This window comes from Haematobia irritans, chromosome 1, assembly GCF_050003625.1.
Source record: "Haematobia irritans isolate KBUSLIRL chromosome 1, ASM5000362v1, whole genome shotgun sequence".
Lineage (NCBI taxonomy): Eukaryota > Metazoa > Arthropoda > Insecta > Diptera > Muscidae > Haematobia > Haematobia irritans.
Genome location: NC_134397.1, coordinates 244,437,906 through 244,458,705, shown reverse-complemented (window position 1 = coordinate 244,458,705; position 20,800 = coordinate 244,437,906). Strand labels below are relative to the sequence as shown.

Sequence of the window (20,800 nt, the reverse complement as noted above, 5' to 3'; positions counted from 1 at the left end):
ATAGAAAGAAAAATTGGAGAACATTTGGAAAGTAAATTTCGACCAAAATTTCCATAGAAAGTAAATGTTGATGAAATTTCCATAGAAAGTTAATTTTAACGAATTTTCCCACAGAAAGTAAATTTCGACGAAATTTCTTACAGAAAGTAAATTTCGACGAAATTTCCTACAGAAAGTAAATTGCAACGAAATTTCCTATAGAAAGTAAATTTCGAAGAAATTCCGAATAAAAAGGAAATTTCGCAGAAATCCAGAATAGAAAGTAAATTTCGAAGAAATTCCGAATAAAAAAATTTCCTATAGAAAGAAAATTTCGAACAAATTTCCTATAGAAAGTAAATTTCGACGAAATTTCCTACAGAAAGTAAATTGCAACAAAATTCCCTATAGAAAGTAAATTTGGAAGAAATTCCGAATAAAAAGGAAATTTCGCAAAAATTCCGAATAGAAAGCAAATTTTGAAGAAATTCCGAATAGACAAAAATTCCTACAGAAAAAAAATTTCGACGAAATTTCCTATAGAAATTAAATTTCGGCGAAATTCCCTATTGAAAGTACATTTCGACGAAATTTCCTATAGAAAGTAAATTGCAACGAAATTTCCTATAGAAAGCAAATTTCGACGAAATTTCATATAGAAAGTACATTTCGACGAAATTTCCTATAGAGAGCAAATTTCGACGAAATTTCCTATAGAAAGTAAATTTCGAAAAAATTTTCTATAGAAAGTAAATTTTGACGAATTTCCTATAGAAAGTAAATTTCGAACAAATTTCCTATAGAAAGTAAATTTCAACGAAATTTCATATAGAAATAAAATTTTGAACAAATTTCCTATAGATAGTAAATTTCAACGAAATTTCCTATAGAAAGAAAATTTCGATCAAATTTCCTATAGAGAGTAAATTTCGACGAAATTTTCTATAATATGGAAATTTCGAGGAAATTTCCTACAGAAAGTAAATTGCAACAAAATTCCCTATAAAATGTAAATTTCGAAGAAATTCCGAATAAAAAGAAAATTTCGCAAAAATTCCGAATAGAAAGTAAATTTCGAAGAGATTCCGAATAGAAAATTTCGACGAAAATTCCTACAGAAAAAAACATTTCGAACAAATTTCCTATAGAAAGTAAACTTCGACGAAACTTCCTGTAGAAAGTAAATTTCAACGAAATTCTCGATAGAAAGTAAATTTCCACGAAATTTCTTACAGAAAGTAAATTTCCACGAAATATAGAGAGTTAATTTCGACGAAATTTTCTATAGTATGGAAATTTCGAAGAAATTCCTAATAAAAAGAAAATTTCGCAAAAATTCCGAATAGAAAGTAAATTTCGAAGAGATTGCGAATAGAAAATTTCGACGAAAATTCCTACAGAAAAAAAAAAACATTTCGAAGAATTTTCCTGTAGAAAGTAAACTTACACGAAATTTCCTGTAGAAAGTAAATTTGGACGAAATTCTACATAGAAAGAAAATTTCAACGAAATTCCCGATAGAAAGTAAATTTCCACAAAATTTCTTACAGAAAGTAAATTTCGACGAAATTTCCTATAAAAAGTAAATTTCGACGAAATTCCAAATAAAAAGGAATTTTCGGATAAATTCCGAGTAGAGAGGGAATTTCGAAGAAATTCCCAATAGAAAATTTCGACGAAATTTCCTACAGAAAGAAAATTTCGAACAAATTTCGTATAGAATATAAATTTCAACGAATAAATTCCGAAGGGTAAATTTCAACGAAATTTCCTACAGAAAGAAAATTTCGAACAAATTTAGAAATTCTCCATAGAAAGTAAATTTCGAAGAAATTTCTTATAGAAAGTAAATTTAAAAAAAAAATTCCCATAGAAAAAAAAACTGGACGAAATTTCCTATAGAAAGTAAATTTCCCATAGAAAGTAAATCTCGATGAAACTTCCTATAGATAGTAAATTTCGACGAAATTTGCTATAGAAATTAAATTTCGACAAAATTTCCTGTAGAAAGTAAATTTCAACGAAATTTCCTATAGAAAGTAAATATTAATGAAATTTCCTATAAAAAGAAAATTTCGAAGAAATCCTATAGAATGTCAATTTCAACGAAATTTCCTATAGAAAGTAAATTTCAACGAAATTTCCTATAGAAAGTAAATTTCGACGAAATTACGGATAGAAAGTCCGTTTTGAGGAAATTCCGGATAGGAAGTACATTTCGATGAAATTTCCTATAGGAAGTAAATTTCGACGAAATTAGGATAGAAAGTAAATTTCGACGAAATTGCCTATAGAAAGCCAATTTTGACGAAATTTCCTATAGAAAGTAAATTTCGACGAAATTTCTTATAGAATGATAATTTCGTCGAAATTTCATATTAAAAGATCATTTCGACGAAATTTCTTGTAGAAAGAAAATTCCGAGAAAATTTGCGATAGAAAGCAAATTTCGATGAAATTTTGCTATAGAAAGGAAACTTAGACGAACTTTTCTCTAAAAAGAAAATTTCGACGAAATTTCTTATAAAAGAAAATTTCGACGAAATTCTTATAAAAGTACACTACGACGAAATTTCTTATAGAAAGTAAATTTCGACTAAATTTCCTATAGGAAGTAAATTTCGACAAAATGATTTTGACGAAATTCCCTTAGAAAGTAAATTTCGACGAAATTTCTTGTAGAGAGAAAATTTCGAGAAAATTTCCGATAGAGAGCAAATTTCGATGAAATTTTGGTATGGAAAGTAAACTTAGATGTACTTTCCTATAAAAATACAATTTCTTATAAAAGAAAATTTCGACGAAATTTCTTATAAAAGAAAATTTCGACAAAATTCCTTATAAAAGAAAATTTCGACGAAAGTTCTTATAAAAGAAAATTTCGACGAAATTTTGTTATAAAAGTACATTACGACGAAATTTCTTATAGAAAGTAAATTTCGACAAAATTTTCTATATAACGTATATTTCCAAAAAAATTTGACGAAATTTCCTATAGAAAGTAAATTTCGACGAAATTTCTTATGGAATGATAATTTCGTCGAAATTTCCTATAGAAAGATAATTTCGACGAAATTACTTGTAGAGAGAAAATTCCGAGAAAATTTCCGATAGAAAGCAAATTTCGATGAAATTTTGTTATAGAAAGTAAACTTAGACGTACTTTTCTATAAAAAGAAAATTTCGACGAAATTTCTTATAAAAGAAAATGTCGACGAAATTTCTTATATAAGTGCATTACGAAGAAATTTCTTATAGAAAGTAAATTTGGACTAAATTTCCTATAGGAAGAAAATTTCGACAACATTTCCTATAGAAAATAAATCTCGACGAAATTTCCTATAGAGAGATTAAATTTCGACAAAGTTTCCAATAGAAATTAAATTTCGCCGAAATTTCCTATAGAAAACAAAATTTCGCTGAAAAATTTCCTACAGAATTAAACAAAAAGTTTGGAATACGAATTTTGTTCGTTTGGTATATATCTCAATAATTTTTTATTAAAATATAATATTCGAAATTTCAAACCCAAGCTAAGCACCATGTATAAGATTCTAAAAAAAATTAAATCTCGTCTATCCAAAAGGGATATATTGTATAATATGATATCTAAGTTAGTATTAATGCGGGTATTTACATTAGTTCACTGTGTGTTATTAAGAGAAAAAAATAAAACTGTTATTCGGTATCGGTGTGTCTTGTAAAAATTTTCAGTCAATGTGGTGGTTCTCGCTGCCATAATTCTCAGCTTTAAATTACAATAAAAAATAACTTTGCAAACAAAATCTATTTATTTAATGTAAGAACTTGATTTGCCTAGATAATAGTTTGTAGTTTGGATATTTCCCGCTTTAATTATAACAATACAATCTTGCCTCTGTATTTCTTATTATTTTTTTGTGTGGTGGTTTAGTTTCATAGTTTACGGTTTTTAGAATTTAAATTTTCTTTTTGTTTTTTTTTTTTTAATTTGTTTTAATATACATATACATTTATAATTTTTATTTTCATAATTATTATAATAATAAAAAGCATTAATTATTTATTGTTCTTTACTGTTGTGTTGTTTTTAATATTTTGTTAATTTTTTTACACTTTATATGTGTATCTCTATATTTGTGTGTGTGTATGTAAATATTTTTATATCAATCTATAATTGTCTCCAAAAGAGAAAGGAACTTAAATATACATACAATAAAAAATTTTAAAAATTATATTATTAAAAAAATTATAAAGGAAAAACTTTAGTTTTTCATATTTTTGTTATAAACAAGCATACATTCAATTGAAATTAAACACCCAATGGAGGTGTAACTAACTATACATACAAGCGGAAATACTCGAAAGAAAAACGAAATAAATTCTTTATAAAGAAAAAAAATGGGGGTTTCTGTTTTTGTTTTTGTTTGTTTAAATCTAACAAAATGGAAACTGAAATATGATTTCATAGTTATAATTGGTTCATTTTCCTATACTGTGTTAATTTGCAAAATTCTGTCATCCATTAACTAAATACAAAAGTATTTGTTTTCTGTTTCTATATCACTGTTAATAGTACATACAATACAAAAAAATTGTTTATAAACGTAAAACATTTAGTAAAAAAATAGACTTCCTACAAGACTTGTTATATTTTATAGCATATACAATAAAAAATAGATGTGTATGTATACTTCATAGAGTTAATACGAGGTTGTTTTTTCATTATTTTTCTTCATCAAGTTAGGGAATATGATTAAAAAATCAAATTAATATTTGTATAGTTTGTTTCCTTTTTTTCCTCTTTTTCTTTTTCAATATGTGTGTGTGTGTGTGTTTGTTGTCATTGTGTTTTCGGTATCCAGCCGTTGGCATTGTTGTAGAAATGCCTTCATCTCTGTGGCGGATTATTCAGTTTATACATTTCACTTACATATTTCATATTCACATCACCTAGGTATGAGTTGTCGTCACTGTCATTTGGCAATAGGGACATTCAGTCACCGATGTTGCACAATTATCGCATAGAATAAAATGGTTACAGGGTTCTAATGTAACCGTACGATTGTTTTCTTCACATTTCATACATTTCTTGGCATTTTCAAGATATAAAACTTTTTCCACATCCTCCAAATCGGTACGTAATTTTGTCTGAAAATATTCAAAAGGAAATAATGTAACATTAATAAAGAAAAATGCAAAACCTGTCAAACGAATATATTTCGCCAAAATTTCCTATAGAAAGAAAATTTCGACGAAATTTCGTATAGAATGTAAATTTTGACGATATCTCCTATAGAAAGTAAATTTCAACGAAATTTCCTATAGAGTAAATTTCGACGAAATTTCCTATAGAAAGTAAATTTCGACAAAATTTCCTATAGAAAGTAAATTTCGCAAAATTTCATATAGAAAGTAAATTTCGACAAAATTTCCTATAGAAAGTAAATTAGGACGAAATTTCCTATAGAAAGTAAATTTTGACGAAATTACCCATAGAAAGAAAATTTCAACGAAATTTCCTATAGAAAGTAAATTTCAACGAAATTTCCCATAGAAAGTACATTTTGATTAAATTTCCTATAGAAAGTAAATTTCGACGAAATTTCCTATAGAAAGTAAATTTCGACGAAATTTCCTATTGAAAGTATAAGGCATTTGTAAGGCTTAGTTACATATGAATATAAATAAATTAAATTAAAATTAAATTTGGACGAAATTTCCTATAGAATGGAAATTTTGACGAAATTACCCATAGAAAGAAAATTTCAACGAAATTTCTTATAGAAAGTAAATTTCAACGAAATTTCCTATAGAAAGTACATTTTGATTAAATTTCCTATAGAAAGTAAATTTCAACGAAATTTCCTATAGAAAGTAAATTTCAACGAAATTTCCTATGAAAAGTAAATGTCGATGAAATTTCCTATAGAAAGTAAATTTCCACAAAATTTCCTATAGATAGTAAATTTCAACGAAATTTCCCATAGAATGTAAATTTCAACGAAATTTCCTATAAAAAGTAAATTTCGAAGAAATTTCCTATAAAAAGTAAATTTCGAAGAAATTTCTTATAAAAAGTAAATTTCGAAAAAATTTCCTATAGAAACTAAATTTCAACGAAATTTCCTATAGAAAGTAAATTTCAACGAAATTTGCTATAGAAATTAAATTTCGGCGAAATTTGCTATAGAAATTAAATTTCAGCGAAATTTGCTAAAGAAATTAAATTTCAAAGAAATTTCCTATAGAAAGTAAAATTCCTCGAAATTTCCTATAGAAAGTAAATTTCAACGAAATTTCCTATAGAAAGTAAATTTCAACGAAATTTCTTATAGAAAGTACATTTCAACGAAATTTCCTATTGAAAGAAAATTTCAACGAAATTTCTTGTAGAAAGTAAATTTCGCAAAATTTCATATAGAAAGTAAATTTCGACAAAATTTCCTATAGAAAGTATAAGGCCTTTGTAAGTCTTAGTTACATATGAAAATAAATAAATTAAATTAATATTAAATTTGGACGAAATTTCCTATAGAAAGGAAATTTTGACGAAATTACCCATAGAAAGAAAATTTCAACGAAATTTCTTATAGAAAGCAAATTTCAACGAAATTTCCTATAGAAAGTACATTTCAACGAAATTTCCTATACATAGAAAATTTCAACGAAATTTCCTACAGAAAGTAAATTTCGACTAAATTTTCCATAGAAAGTAAATTTCGACAAAATTTCATATAGAAAGTAAATTTCGACAAAATTTCCCGCAGAAAGTAAATTTCAACGAAATTTCCCAAAGAAAGTAAATTGCAACGAAATTTCCCATAGAAATTTCGAAGAAATTTCCTATAGAATGTAAATTTCAACGAAATTTCCTATAGAAAGTACATTTCAACGAAATTTGCTATAGAAATTAAATTTCGACAAAACTTCCTATAGAAAGTAAATTTCGTCGAAATTTCCTATAGAAAGTAAATTTCGTCGAAATTTCCTATAGAAAGTAAATTTCAACGAAATTTCCTATAGAAAGTAAATTTCAACGAAATTTCCTATAGAAAGTAAATTTCGTCGAAATTTCCTATAGAAAGTAAATTTCGTCGAAATTTCCTATAGAAAGTAAATTTCAGCGAAATTTCCTATAGAAGGTAAATTTCAACGAAATTTCCTATAGAAAGTAAATTTCAACGAAATTTCCTAAATAAATTAAATTTTGCGGAAATTTTGTTTGGAAAGAAATTATCCATTAATTTTCCGGTAGAAAAAATCTAGTCTTACATATCGGTATAATAAAATCGAATTTACCTGTAAATGTTTCAATTTTTGTATCGAAAGATTTCTCAACTCTGAAGATAAATTCATTTGTATTTGTGCTGTTTCATAACGATCTTTCCATTCCATAGCTTCCTGTTTGGCCACTGTTAGCTGCAATAGGAAAATCATTTAAATTCTTTAAAAATGAAACAATAAGCCTTACAGCATAAACATACCTTGCGGGAAATATCTTCCATACGTGATGATAATTTTATTAGTTGCGACTTGGTTGTCATCAATTCTAATGTCATGCGATTGACATCACCATTATTTTGTGTGTGTAGCGATTGCAAAGAAAATGCATTCTTATTGGTGGTTAAACTGTTGCCCAGAGAACCACTATTCAAATCATCGGGCATGGCATTCAATTCAGAAAGTCGCAGCGACGGACTTATGGAGAGGCCATCATTAAAACCGGGCGATATAATGTGTGAAGGAAAGAAGAAATTATTACTGCAATCGTTTTGATTGGCCGCACTCAAAGAGTTGCTCAGTTTACTAGAGCCGCCATAATTAAAAGCATCCTGGACATTGAAAAGGCCACCACCAGTATGATTGGTGGGACTATACGGAATGTTAACAGCAAAACCGCTTGAATTAAAATCTGCAAAGAAATCTCAAAGCATTAGTAGGATTCGTTTAATTCGCTAGTAGGTATTTTAATGTGTGTTACCATTAATTGAGTTACTTAGGGCCGAATTTGGAATGTTAATGGGAGCTGAAGACCTGGTTATGAGACTGCTATTAGCTAAACTGGCCGAGAGAGCATTATCACGTTGCTCGTCAATGGAGCAAGCTGCTGTTAATATAATAACAAAAGTTATTTAAGCTGAGTAAACGAACTTGAAATAATTTTTATTTCTTTGGTTTTTAATGCTGTTCACCACATCATAGAAATCGTATGCAAAAAAGGCCACTTTAGAGCAAATTCTACATACAATTTCACGGGTGTATGTTTTTTGGTTTTAATTTAATGATTTCCCCAACATCTGATTTTGCAATTTATCCACAACCATATATCTTTATTAATAATTTAATATAACTGATATCTTTTTTTTTTATTTTTTTCGAATAACAAACATAAAATACATACAATACTACTTGATAAACTCGTAGAAATATACTCACAAATTCTGTCCATTGGCAATGAGAAGTTTAAAAATTTGCCCTGATTAGCGGATTTCTCCAAAGCATTTACCAACATATTATTGGCTGAATCATTACCATCAATATTCAATAACTACAAAAGAACGTGGTAAACAAGATGATAAACATGTAAATGATTGTATCTAAAGAAATAGGTTTTTTTAGCAGAAATGTTATAATAAAAATCACATAGTATACTTTGAAGTTCAATGTTGTTTTTGTTGCTGGTTGTGTATGGTGGTTTGTTTTTGGCGCAATGTGTGTTTCGGAAGTACATATGTAAGTTAACACAAAGAAAGTGTTGCTTATACAAAAGTGAAAGTAAGATAAAATGAAATATTGGAAGATGAAAGTGCGGTGGAACCTAATATACGTGGGTGGTATAAAGTGTAGATACTAAACCATTGAATATGTAACCTCATATTCATAAAAGTTAATGTAAACTTTAAACCTACTATTACCATACAAATTCCTTCGATAAACTGTCAGTATATTATTATGAATATGGGCATTAATATATAAATGTAAGAGGTCTCTTGAAAATAGCGGGAATTCTACGGACATAGCAAGATTATGAATTCTTTATTTTGGGATACGCATAGACAATTTCTCTGTTCCAAGGAAACTGCAGGGAGAATCATAGCGATTATGACATACCGTTTAAAGTACCAAGTCATGGTAAAAATGTCGCATTTAAAAAAAATTATAAAAGTAACAAAAGTAAAACATCGCCGCATGGCAGTTAAAACCATGTAAAAAGGCGAAGAAATAAAGGCCCTGGGCAATACAAACATAAGGTCGAAGATAGTCAGTCACAAAACAGCATAACACTGTTCTGAGTACTTGGACATCAATGGCAAATATGACGACTTATGGAAGCGACATTGGGTTTCTTCTTCGGGCTGTGGAGAAACAAAACGAATATTGCACGATAAAAATAGTAGGTACTCTGAAATTCTAGTGTCGATGCAAAGAGAGGAGAGGTGAGGCCGTTAATAGGCATCATAACAGGACACAATACTCTGGAAAAACACATGGGAGGAATCTAACGAATTAATTGTATTTGTATATGGTATTCATTCCATTTTCTGTGCCAGTGTCCAGAATTATCTTTCAGAAAAAAACAAGATTCTTTCAGACTATGTATGACCGATTTGCGAAATACAGCCTTAGAAGTATTCTCGCTTTCATCAAGGCCTTTGAAGGAGACAGATCTCAAGGACTTTTTATAGTATGATGGGATTATCCCGTTAGAAGTTTGGATCAACTAAATGGACATAAATCCGCTTTGCACGGATTCGTGTCATCCTCCATAAACAAACCTAACCTAACCTATATGTCTGACTAGTTGTAACAGCGTTCTATTTTTCCTATATAATTTATTATTTATTTCATTGCCAAACACATTCAGTTTGGTCTATAATTTAATCAGTCGTACAAACGAACAACGCTTGCAATGGGGGTACATGAATTACAGAATTGTCAATTTTGGACAATTCTGTAATTCGGAACAAAAAACAAAAACAAAAAAAAACATTTATTTTGCAAAATTTTACTTCTATAGAAATTTTATTTCTATAGAAAATTTTGTCAAAATTTTATTTCTATGGAAAATTTTCCCAAAATTTTATTTCTATAGAAAATTTTATCAAAATTTTATTTCTACAGAAAATTTTGTCAAAATTCTATTTATGTAGAAAATTTTGTCAAAATTTTATTTCTATAGAAAATTTGGTCAAAATTCTATTTCTGTAGAAAATTTTGTCAAAATTTTATTTCTATAGAAAATTTTGTCAAAATGTTATTTCTATACAAAATTTTGTCAAAATTTTATTACAATAGAAAATTTTGTCAAAATTCTATTTCTGTAGAAAATTTTGTCAAAATTTTATTTCTATAGAAAATTTTGTCAAAATTCTATTTCTGTAGAAAATTTTATCAAAATTTTATTTCTATAGAAAATTTTGTCAAAATGTTATTTCTATACAAAATTTTGTCAAAATTTTATTTCAATAGAAAATTTCCCCAAAAATTTTATTCAATAGAAAATTTTCCCAAAATTTTATTTCTTAGAAAATTTTGTCAAAATTTTATTTCAATAGAAAATTTTGTCAAAATTTTATTTCAATAGAAAATTTTGTCAAAATTTTATTTCTACAGAAAATTTTGTCAAAATTTTATTTCAATAGAAATTTTTTTCAACATTTTATTTCAATAGAAAATTTTCCCAAAATTATATTTCTATTGAAAATTTTGTCAAAATTTTATTTCTATAGAAAATTTTGTCAAAATTTTATGTCTATAAAAAATTTTATCAAAATTTTATGCCTATAGAAAATTTTGCTAAAATTTTATTTATATAGAAAAATTTGTCAAAATTTTATTTCTATAGAAAATTTTGTCAAAATTTTTTTTCTATGGAAAATTTTGTCAAAATTTTTTTTTCTATGGAAAATTTTGTCAAAATGTTATTTCTATAGAAAATTTTGTCAAAATTTTATTTCTATAGAAAATTTGATCAAAATTTTGTCAAAATTTTGTTTCAATAGAAAATTTTCCCAAAATTTTATTTCTATAGAAAATGTTGTCAAAATTTTATTTCAATGGAAAATATTCCCAAAATTTTATTTCTATGGAAAATTTTCCCAAAACTTTATTTCTATAGAAAATTTTATAAAAAATTTATTTCTACAGAAAATTTCGTCAAAATTCTATTTCTGTAGAAAATTTTGTCAAAATTTTATTTCTATAGAAAATTTTGGCAAAATTCTATTTCTGTAGAAAATTTTGTCAAAATTTTATTTCTATAGAAAATTTTGTCAAAATATTATTTCTATACAAAATTTTGTCAAAATTTTATTTCAATAGAAAATTTTCCCAAAATTTGTATTCAATAGAAAATTTTCCCAAAATTTTATTTCTATAGAAAATTTTGTGAACATTTTATTTCTTAGAAAATTTTGTCAAAATTTTATTTCAATAGAAAATTTTTTCAACACTTTATTTCAATAGAAAATTTTCACAAAATTATATTTCTATAGAAAATTTTGTCAAAATTTTATTTCTATAGAAAATTTTGTAAAAAACTTATTTTTATAGACACTTTTGTTAAAATTTTATTTCTATAGAAAATTTAAACAAAATTTTATATCTATAGATAATTTTGTCAACATTTTTTATATACAATTTGGATATAAAAGTTATTCTAAATTGAACCTTTCAAATATATCGAATACCTAAAATTCTGGAGGTATGGACTTCACACATCTCAAAATTTTGCTTTCATTTTAATATTACCAATATTTTCCTACAAAGATAATACGAATCGTAACGTAAATAGTGAACATTACCGTGAATAGTGTGAATAGTGAACATTACCGTGAGATGACATCCAATTTTTTCTTTTTTCGCCCAAAATGCAAAAACTTGACATGCCAGACATACACATGCCACACAGCACAGGTAACAATGAAGATATTGAGAGAGTTCGGTGAACATTTTATTTCACGTTCGGGAGTGGTCAATTGGGCGTCTAGATCTTCTTACACTCATGTCTATGCAGTTAAGACCGCTTCATTGGAAGACATTTATTCGTGAGATACCAGCCGAAATGTTGCAAAGAGTATGTCAAAATTGGAATAAGCCGATAGACCATTTGAGGCCCAGTCGCGATCACCATTTGCATAAAATACATATTTCATTAATTTTTCTAAACTGTGTTTTTTTTTATTTTCTATAGCCCTTTATAATCCGGCCAATATAAAAAGTATTGCATAAATGATCTCACAAAGATTGTGTGCAATGAAGCCAGAACGAAATCAACACTAACTTAAAAATGCTACATCACCAACCAAATACACTAGATAACGGATATAAGTACATCTCATGTAAGAAAAAAACGCATATAAGAAAATTTTATCGCAAATATTTTTATGCAAATGTCTTTTTGGTATTTTTTGGTAGGAAAAATGTTTCGTATAAGAAACATTTTTATAAGAAAAAACGGATAAAAGAACAATTTCATAATCAAGATAGATGAAAATTCTATTAAAAAAAAAAATAGCTCCTATAAGAAAATTTAATTATTTTTGTGGTTATATTGTAAATCCTGCTAATCAACTGACGATCTAATATAATAAATAATTATTTTATTTATTTATTAAAATCTCTATTATAATTACAAATTATAATAAATGTGTAACAAACAGCAACTAGCATATTAGGCTATCGTCTTGACAAATATATTTTTATACTCTGCGCCACACTGTGGAACAGGGCACTATAAGTTAGTGGATATGTTTGTAACACCCAGAAGGAGACGAGATAGACACATGGTGTCTTTGGCAATAATGCTCAGGGTGGGTCCCTGAGTCGATATAAACATGTCCGTCTGTCCGTCCGTCCGTCTGTCTGTGAACACATTTTTGTGATCAAAGTCTAGGTCGCAATTTAAGTCCAATCGCCTTCAAATTTTGCACATGTTCCTAATTTGGGTCAGACTAGAACCCTATTGATTTTTGAAGAAATCGGTTCAGATTTAGATATAGCTCCCATATATATCTTTCGCCCGATATGCACTAATATGGACCCAGCAGCCAGAGTTTTATACCGATTTGCTTGAAATTTTGTACAAACATAACACTTAGTCGTATAGTCAAGTGTGCAAAATTTGATTGAAATCGGTTCAGATTTAGATATAGCTTCCATATATATCTTTCGCCCGATATGGACTTGTATGGCCCCAGAAGCCAGATTTTGGCCGAAATTTTTCACTAGGAGTACAATTAGTAGTATAGTCAAGTGTGCAAAATTTTATTGAAATCGGTTCAGATTTAGATATAGCTCCCATATATATCTTTCGCCCGATATGGACTTATATGGTCCTAAATGCCAGAGTTTTGGCCCAATTTGGTTGAAATTTTGCACAGGTAGTAGATTTAGCATTGTAGCTATGCGTGCCAAATTTGGCTGAAATCGATTCAGATTTAGATATAGCTCCCATATATATCTTTCGCCCGATATGCACTTATATGGACCCAGAAGCCAGAGTTTTATCCCGATTAGCTTGAAATTTTGCACAAGGAGTACAATTGGTAGTATAGTCATGTGTGCCAAATTTGATTGAAATCGGTTCAGATTTAGATATAGGTTAGGTTAGGCTAGGTTAGGTTAGGTGGCTCACGGGCATATTTTTAACCATTGCACCACGGTGGCTCCCCAGATATAGATATAGCTTCCATATATATATTTCGCCCGATAGACTTTTCTTACTTGTTTTTTATAAAAACTATAAATGAAAAAATTATTTTATAGAACTATAAAATGATTTTTTTACTTTCTTTCCAAAAACGATACACGAGTATTTCTATAAGAAAAAATTTTCTTATATCCATATGTATGCTTAAAAGAAACTTTTTCTTGTAACAATATATTATCCCTATATGAAAAAACGCATATTAGAAAAAAATTAGGGGTTTTCTGATTTTCTTATATCCGTTACCTACTGTACCGCCTCAGGCTTTAGAATTCGAAAAATTGAAAATTATGTGTTTGCAATGTTCTAATTGTATTTTTTACCCCTCCGAAAATATGTTGGTATGAGCATTTTGCGAATTCGTATACCACAACAGGGCGATTGTCTTATCAAAATTTTTAATAAAGGCAAGTAGACTTCAAGGTACATAATGTGATTTCATGTAAATATCTTCCGGGATCTATTTAGAAAAATATCGACCTTATTGTGTGTTCGTTTTTTTTAAGATTTCTCGTCGACTGTTGTAGAAATGTTCTAGACTGTTGTAGAAATTTTTTATGTCCAAAATAAATGAAAAATAACCATATAACTAAAGTGATTACTCTATATACTACTAAAAAAAAGCTCCAAGCCATATTGGTCGAAATTGAAGTTGGAATAATTTTAGAAAGATAAGCCCAATAAAAACAAAGCTGTGACTGATGTAGGTAATAAAGCAGAAATGGTGTAGAAAGCTAATGTAAAATAACTAGTACATATATACATAGTATTGTGTTCACTTTATGTGTTAAATGTGTCTATTTAGTTTTTATTGCAGGGAGAAGAGAGGAAGTATTATATGTATACCAACTATATATATATATAGGTAGATATCATGTATATATAGAACAAATTGTGATTTTTGTTTATAGGGAATTATAGTTGCTCAATTTCAATTTGAATGGAATACATACATTTTCGCCAATTGTCATAAGTCCTGATCCGGTTTTGTTGTTGGACGCATCCTTAGGCTTGATATCAGGCAAAGCATTTGATATTAAATCACTTAGAGCTAAATTTGTTGTAATTGCATCTAAATCGCGGGACTTCTCCTCAGTAACAATGTACGCTATAAGGTCATTGAAAAACAGTGGTTGTTTGGAGTAAATGGAGACGAGAACGAGTTTGTTTTTACAGTTTAATCAAACATTGGTTTTGGATGATGGTTAACATTGTTTACGGTTTTTAATTTAGAAAAGAAATTAAATATCATCGAAAATTAATAAACCGTATGTAAAGCGTAAAGATATTTTTCGATTAGTTTACAAATAAAAGAATGAAAAAAAAAAAAAATAAGAAAACACAACAAAAATTTAAACGTGTTTATACTTATGCAAAAAAAACGTAATTATATCATCGTAAATTCAAATTCAAATTTAATCAATTAAAATTCATTCATACATAAATTCAAAAATGTACAGTAATCCCTCGATTTACGTCGTGATTGGTTCCGGAATTAGGTTAGGTTAGGTTATGTGGCAGCCCGATGTATCAGGCTCACTTAGACTATTCAGTCTATTGTGATACCACAGTGGTGAATTTCTCTCTTATCACTGAGTGCTGCCCGATTCCATGTTAAGCGCAATGACAAGGGACCTTCTTTTTTATATCCGAGTCCGAACGGCGTTCCACATTCCAGTGAAGCCACTTAGAGAAGCTTTGAAACCCTCAGAAATGTCACCAGCATTACTGAGGTGGGATAATCCACCACTGAAAAACTTTTTGGTGTTCGGTCGTAGCAGGAATCGAACCCACGACCTTGTGTATGCAAGGCGGTCATGCTAACCATTGCACCACGGTGGCTCCCGGTTCCGGAATTTGACGACGTTAATCGAAACGACATAAACCGAATTAAAAATTGCTCATACATATAACAGTTCATTACTCAAAAATATCAGGGTTCAAAAATTAAGTTCATAAACAAAAGAAAAACCGTTACTTGTATACATATAAAAAACATCGTCTCTTCGACAATTGCTTTATATATGCAATAACAATGAGAATTTGACGAATTTTCGGTAAGAATTTCAGAAATAAATGTTTCGATGTCATCATCATTGGTAGGTTGGCTGATAAGTCTCCGGTCTGACACATAGATGGCGTCGCTAGTATTAAATGCATATTATTTTTATATAGTAACAACCTTCAAATGATTCGCATCAAAATTTGACGTCTGTAAGTCAATTAGTTTGTGAGATAGAGCGTCTTTTGTGAAGCAACTTTTCTTATTGTGAACAAATGGAAAAAAGGAATTTCGTGTTTTGATAAAATACTGTTTTCTGAAGGGAAAAAAATACGGTGGAAGCAAAAACTTGGCTTGATAATGAGTTTCCGGACTCTGCCCCAGGGAAATCAACAATAATTGATTGCAAAATTCAAGCGTGAAATGAGCACGGAGGACAGTGAACGCAGTGGACGCCCGAAACAGGTGGTTACCTTCGAAAACATCAAAAAAAAATCCACAAAATGATTTTGAATGACCGTAAAATGAAGTTGATCGAGATAGCAGAGGCCTTAAAGATATCAAAGCAACGTGTTGGTCATATCATTCATCAATATTTGGACATGCGGAAGCTCTGTGCTAAATGGGTGCCGCGCGAGCTCACATTTGACCAACAACAACAACGTGTTGATGATTCTGAGCGGTGTTTGCAGCTGTTAATGCGTAATACACCCGAGTTTTTCCGTCGATATGTGACAATGGATGAAACATGGCTGCATCACTACACTCCTGAGTCCAATCGACAGTCGGCTGAATGAACAGCGACCGGTGAACCGTCTCCGAAGCGTGGAAAGACTCAAAAGTCCGCTGGCAAAGTAATGGCCTCTGTTTTTTTGGGATGCGCATGGAATAATTTTTATCGATTATCTTGAGAAGGGAAAACCATCAACAGTGACTATTATATGGCGTTATTGGAGCGTTTGAAGGTCGAAATCGCGTCAAAACGGCCCCATATGAAGAAGAAAAAAGTGTTGTTCCACCAAGACAACGCACCGTGCCACAAGTCAGTGAGAACGATGGCAAAAATTCATGAATTGGGCTTCGAATTGCTTCCCCACCCACTGTATTCTCCAGATCTGGCCCCCAGCGACTTTTTCTTGTTCTCAGACCTCAAAAGGATTCTCGCTGGGAAAAAATTTGGCTGCAATGAGGAGGTGATCGCCGAAACTGAGGCCTATTTTGAGGCAAAACCGAAGGAGTACTACCAAAATGGTATCAAAAAATTGTAAGGTCATTATAATCGTTGTATCGCACTTGAAGGGAACTATGTTGAATAATAAAAACGAATTTTGACAAAAAAAATGTGTTTTTCTTTGTTAGACCGGGCCAACCTGTTATTTCACTTATGGGCGGCGTTTCTGATAAATTTGGCAAAAAAAACTCGACCACGCAAATGGAATGGCGACGTAAATCGAAGTTGGATGGAACGAAAAATTTGACGACGTAAATCGAAACAAACGAGGCGACGTAAATCGAGGGATTGCTGTATGAATTTTTGGATATGTGAAAATTCGCAAAGAAATTTTCTCTAATAATAACTGTAAACATTATTGGTTAAGATCTTTCAATTTTTGATGATGATTACATTTTTTCATTCTTAGAATGTCTTTGGGTGAGACAATTTAGAGATTTTATAGAGTATATAGTATATAAATAACCCCCCAATTTGACTAAAACTATTTTTGGATTTGCAAGTTCTTAAACTATATCTATTCCGTTATAAAAATGGTTGTGGAAAAAAGCACACCAATTAATAGTTTCTGAGATCAAATAGGGAAACAAAGGAAGGGAGAGAACTATGGACCATATATTAAAACAATACTTACGCTCTACATGCGCAAATGCACAGAAAACACTACGTGGACAGTAACCAGCTTGTTGGACATCGTTGCATTTTGTCGATTTGTATATTTCTGGATGAAATTGTTGTTCGGTACGAGTATGACAATATGGACAATTATCACCGGCTTCACAATTACTGGGCTCACCCCATTCCTCACCATGTTTAACATTTGGACATGGAGTCGATCTATAAATTGAATTTTTTTTAGTAAATGATAACTGCATTGAAGAAATTGTATCTTTTTTTTCTTACCTATATTTGACTTTTCGAGGACTTCGACGTTTATCCTTGCTATTATGATATTGAGGACATGCATAGCCCTGACGACATAAACGTGGCGGTCTCTTACATGGTTCTGTTTTATAATTTGCCAAAACATAATTAGTATCCTGCCACTTTGGATCTTCATTCATAAGATTCCTTTCCTTGTCTAAAGCATTTTGTGCATTGGCACCATCTAATGTTAATTCTGCGTTTTGCAAAGCTTCCAATTCTTTAATGTCATAAACTGGAGGCCTTTGATCCTGAGCACCATGTGCAAATGCACAATGGTGCCCATTTTTAACACAATAGCCACGACTGTCTGTATCATGAACGCACATACAGGTCTTGTAGTAACGTAAGTGATAACGTCGCTCGGTATCGCCAGCCGTGCGATGTAGAAATGGACAACTAAGGGAAAAAACAGAACATGAGTTTTGGTTAATTAAGCAAAGAATAAATAAATATCACCAATAAATAAATTAAATAATTTTCCATTGAGCAATTAGTTAGTTCCGACCCTAGAAATAATTAATTCAGCACTTATTTCATAAGAAAAATTGCTGAAATAATCCCTTAACATAACACATTGGCAACACTGAACTTATTACTATCCATTCATTCACAATAACGTAAACAAAGAAAAACAACCAAAAAGAGAACAGAAAAAAACAATACAAACAAAAAAATAACGCGTAAATCATTGAAGAAACGAAAAAAAAGACTCAAGAGAGGAAATCAAAAACAAGACGGTATACAAGACAATCAAATTTCGCAAACTACATCAACAAATGTTGTTTTGAAACTCTAAGCATATGTACCGCACCACCCAAATTCATTGAAATTGAATATTAATTAGAAAATAGCAACAAAGCGGATTTGCTCCCAATTCCGACTTGGAGATTAGAGATTAATTTTTTGGGGGCACCGTAAATTAAGTGCACAAAAGCTATCGAAAATACGAAAAAAGACCCAAACGCACAAACACATACACCCACCGAAATACGTAGCCGTATCCTACTACATGTACACACACATACCGTTTTCCCAACCAGATTTGTTCACTTTAGATGTTTTTTTTTCACACAAAATAATACGCAATTTCCCATTCAGATACTTACTCATCGCCATCCGGACATATGCCTGTTGTTTCATCATATTTTGTGCAATAGTTATCAGCACTATAATTGAAAGTTCCATCGCGCTTTCTTATCGGTCTGCGGCGTCTTTGATTTTGGAAATGCCAATTGAAGCATACAAAGGGCCTGTGTTGATTGCATTTGTGTTGTAAAAAGGATTGACACTGTTCCACACGGAATTCCTTTAAATATCTGGATATGTTAATAGCACAACGACATGGAGCGGGCAGGCAGCGGGACACATAGAATGGAAAACAAATTAACTTTCAATATCAATACACACAATTTTATTGCCACAATTCTTATATGCTTTATTTACGTATAGTGATTCGGTTTCTCCTGCTGTGTGGAGAGTAAAAGTTTATTCGTCTCAATCGCCATCTGTTTGTGGATTTTTTGATAATTTTATCGCCACAAATTATTGGAAAAACTAAAAATAAGTTTCAAATTCAATTGTTTATGCACTTTTACACTTTTGATTTGTTAAATTTCTCAACAAAATTATTAACGTCAATTCTTTCTGTTAAAATAAAATAAGTGACGCTCAACAAAGACAATGATGCCACAATATTTTATACGAAATTCTGTACACAGCATTAGCGAAAATTCCCCCATTTTACCCGCACTGATATTAATTGGGCTGTACATGATAGGTTAAGCAGGTAGAAATATTGGTTGAATTGACAAATAGGTCGATATTTATTTATTTATTCTTTATAATACAAAAGCCTATTGGCCAATAATGTATTACAAAGCAACCATATACCCAAGTAATATAAAATAACAATTCCTTGTATAACAAAAATATAAATTTATATATAAATAACCCAATAAACACAGGATGAGCGTTTTTCAAATGCAACAACAACTTTTCCGTTTGAGGGTAGATATAATTTTCAGCATAAATTCAACTTGACTTGAAATAGGTCATCTTTGTTGTTTGCGAATTACTTCCAATTTGCCAAAATGTTGACGAAATCTTTGAAAAGGTGTTGAAGATAATATGAGAAAACTTTGACAAAACACTACCCTAAAATGCAACGAAAAAACCATGTGGTTTTCAATACTTATTTGTGCAACGAAGTTCGTGGTCAAGTGCAAGAAATAAAAAAAATGGAAAATTTTAGACAAATAACCAAATAGTTTATAAAAATGGGTAAGTGAAAATAAAAAATGAAATAAAACTTTAAGGAAGTCACTAAATGTACACAGTCTTACACAAGTTTACATACGGTTTAAGAAATTGTATTTTCTTTAATTATTAAAATATAATAAAATATGCATATATATGCTTTAGATTTTGTAAATTAATTTGAAAAACAAAGTATTTGTCCATTTTCAAGAAGATGTTTTTAGTCTGGATTAAAAACAACAACAAGAAACATGTTTAGTTATAAGGTAAAAACCTCAAGGGTATGTAAACTTATGTGAGACTGTGTATATCTCTTTGCAGAAAACTAAAATTATGGATTCTACGTTCTTGAAAACATTAAAAAGCTGACCGGTGAAGAAATGGTGGACAATTAACTGGAACTGCTTCAAATAGTTTATAATAATTGGTACGTCAATATGAAAAATTAAATCAACACTTTAGAGAAGTCACTAAATCTAAATCTCTTTGCAGAAAACTAAAGTCTTTGGATGCTAAATTCTTGCAAACATAATTAAGAAGCTGACCAAGTAAAAATGAGTGGCTTATCGACAAGAAAAAGTTTCCAGAAACATTACAAGTGCAACCAATTAAAATTGTTAAAAACAACAAATTGTTGAAATCAACAACTTCTGGATGAAAATGTGCATTACATCGTCAGTTTAATTCATATGCTATTATCAGTTTAAAATGGATA

The 20,800-nt window shown here is 29.8% G+C and overlaps 1 protein-coding gene across 4 annotated transcripts; it reads right to left on the bottom strand.

Moving 5' to 3' along the window:
- Nucleotides 1–3,747: 3,747 nt before the first annotated feature.
- On the bottom strand, nucleotides 3,748–19,496 carry unk (RING finger protein unk). Of its 4 annotated transcripts, none has more exons than XM_075310956.1 (10): nucleotides 19,273–19,496; nucleotides 18,936–19,145; nucleotides 17,806–18,225; nucleotides 17,537–17,739; nucleotides 14,623–14,777; nucleotides 8,398–8,509; nucleotides 7,943–8,068; nucleotides 7,446–7,873; nucleotides 7,261–7,380; nucleotides 3,748–5,109 (listed from the first exon to the last, which is right to left on the bottom strand). In XM_075310956.1, exons 1-10 carry the CDS (start codon nucleotides 19,332–19,334, stop codon nucleotides 4,912–4,914), a joined length of 2,034 nt encoding a protein of 677 aa, XP_075167071.1. In that variant the 5' UTR covers nucleotides 19,335–19,496; the 3' UTR covers nucleotides 3,748–4,911. The 4 variants fall into 4 exon arrangements, with proteins under 4 accessions (XP_075167071.1, XP_075167137.1, XP_075167206.1 ...); XM_075311022.1 differs by having other exon boundaries at nucleotides 7,943–8,065; XM_075311091.1 differs by lacking the exons at nucleotides 8,398–8,509; nucleotides 14,623–14,777 and having other exon boundaries at nucleotides 19,273–19,495.
- Between the last annotated feature and the right edge of the window lie 1,304 nt (nucleotides 19,497–20,800).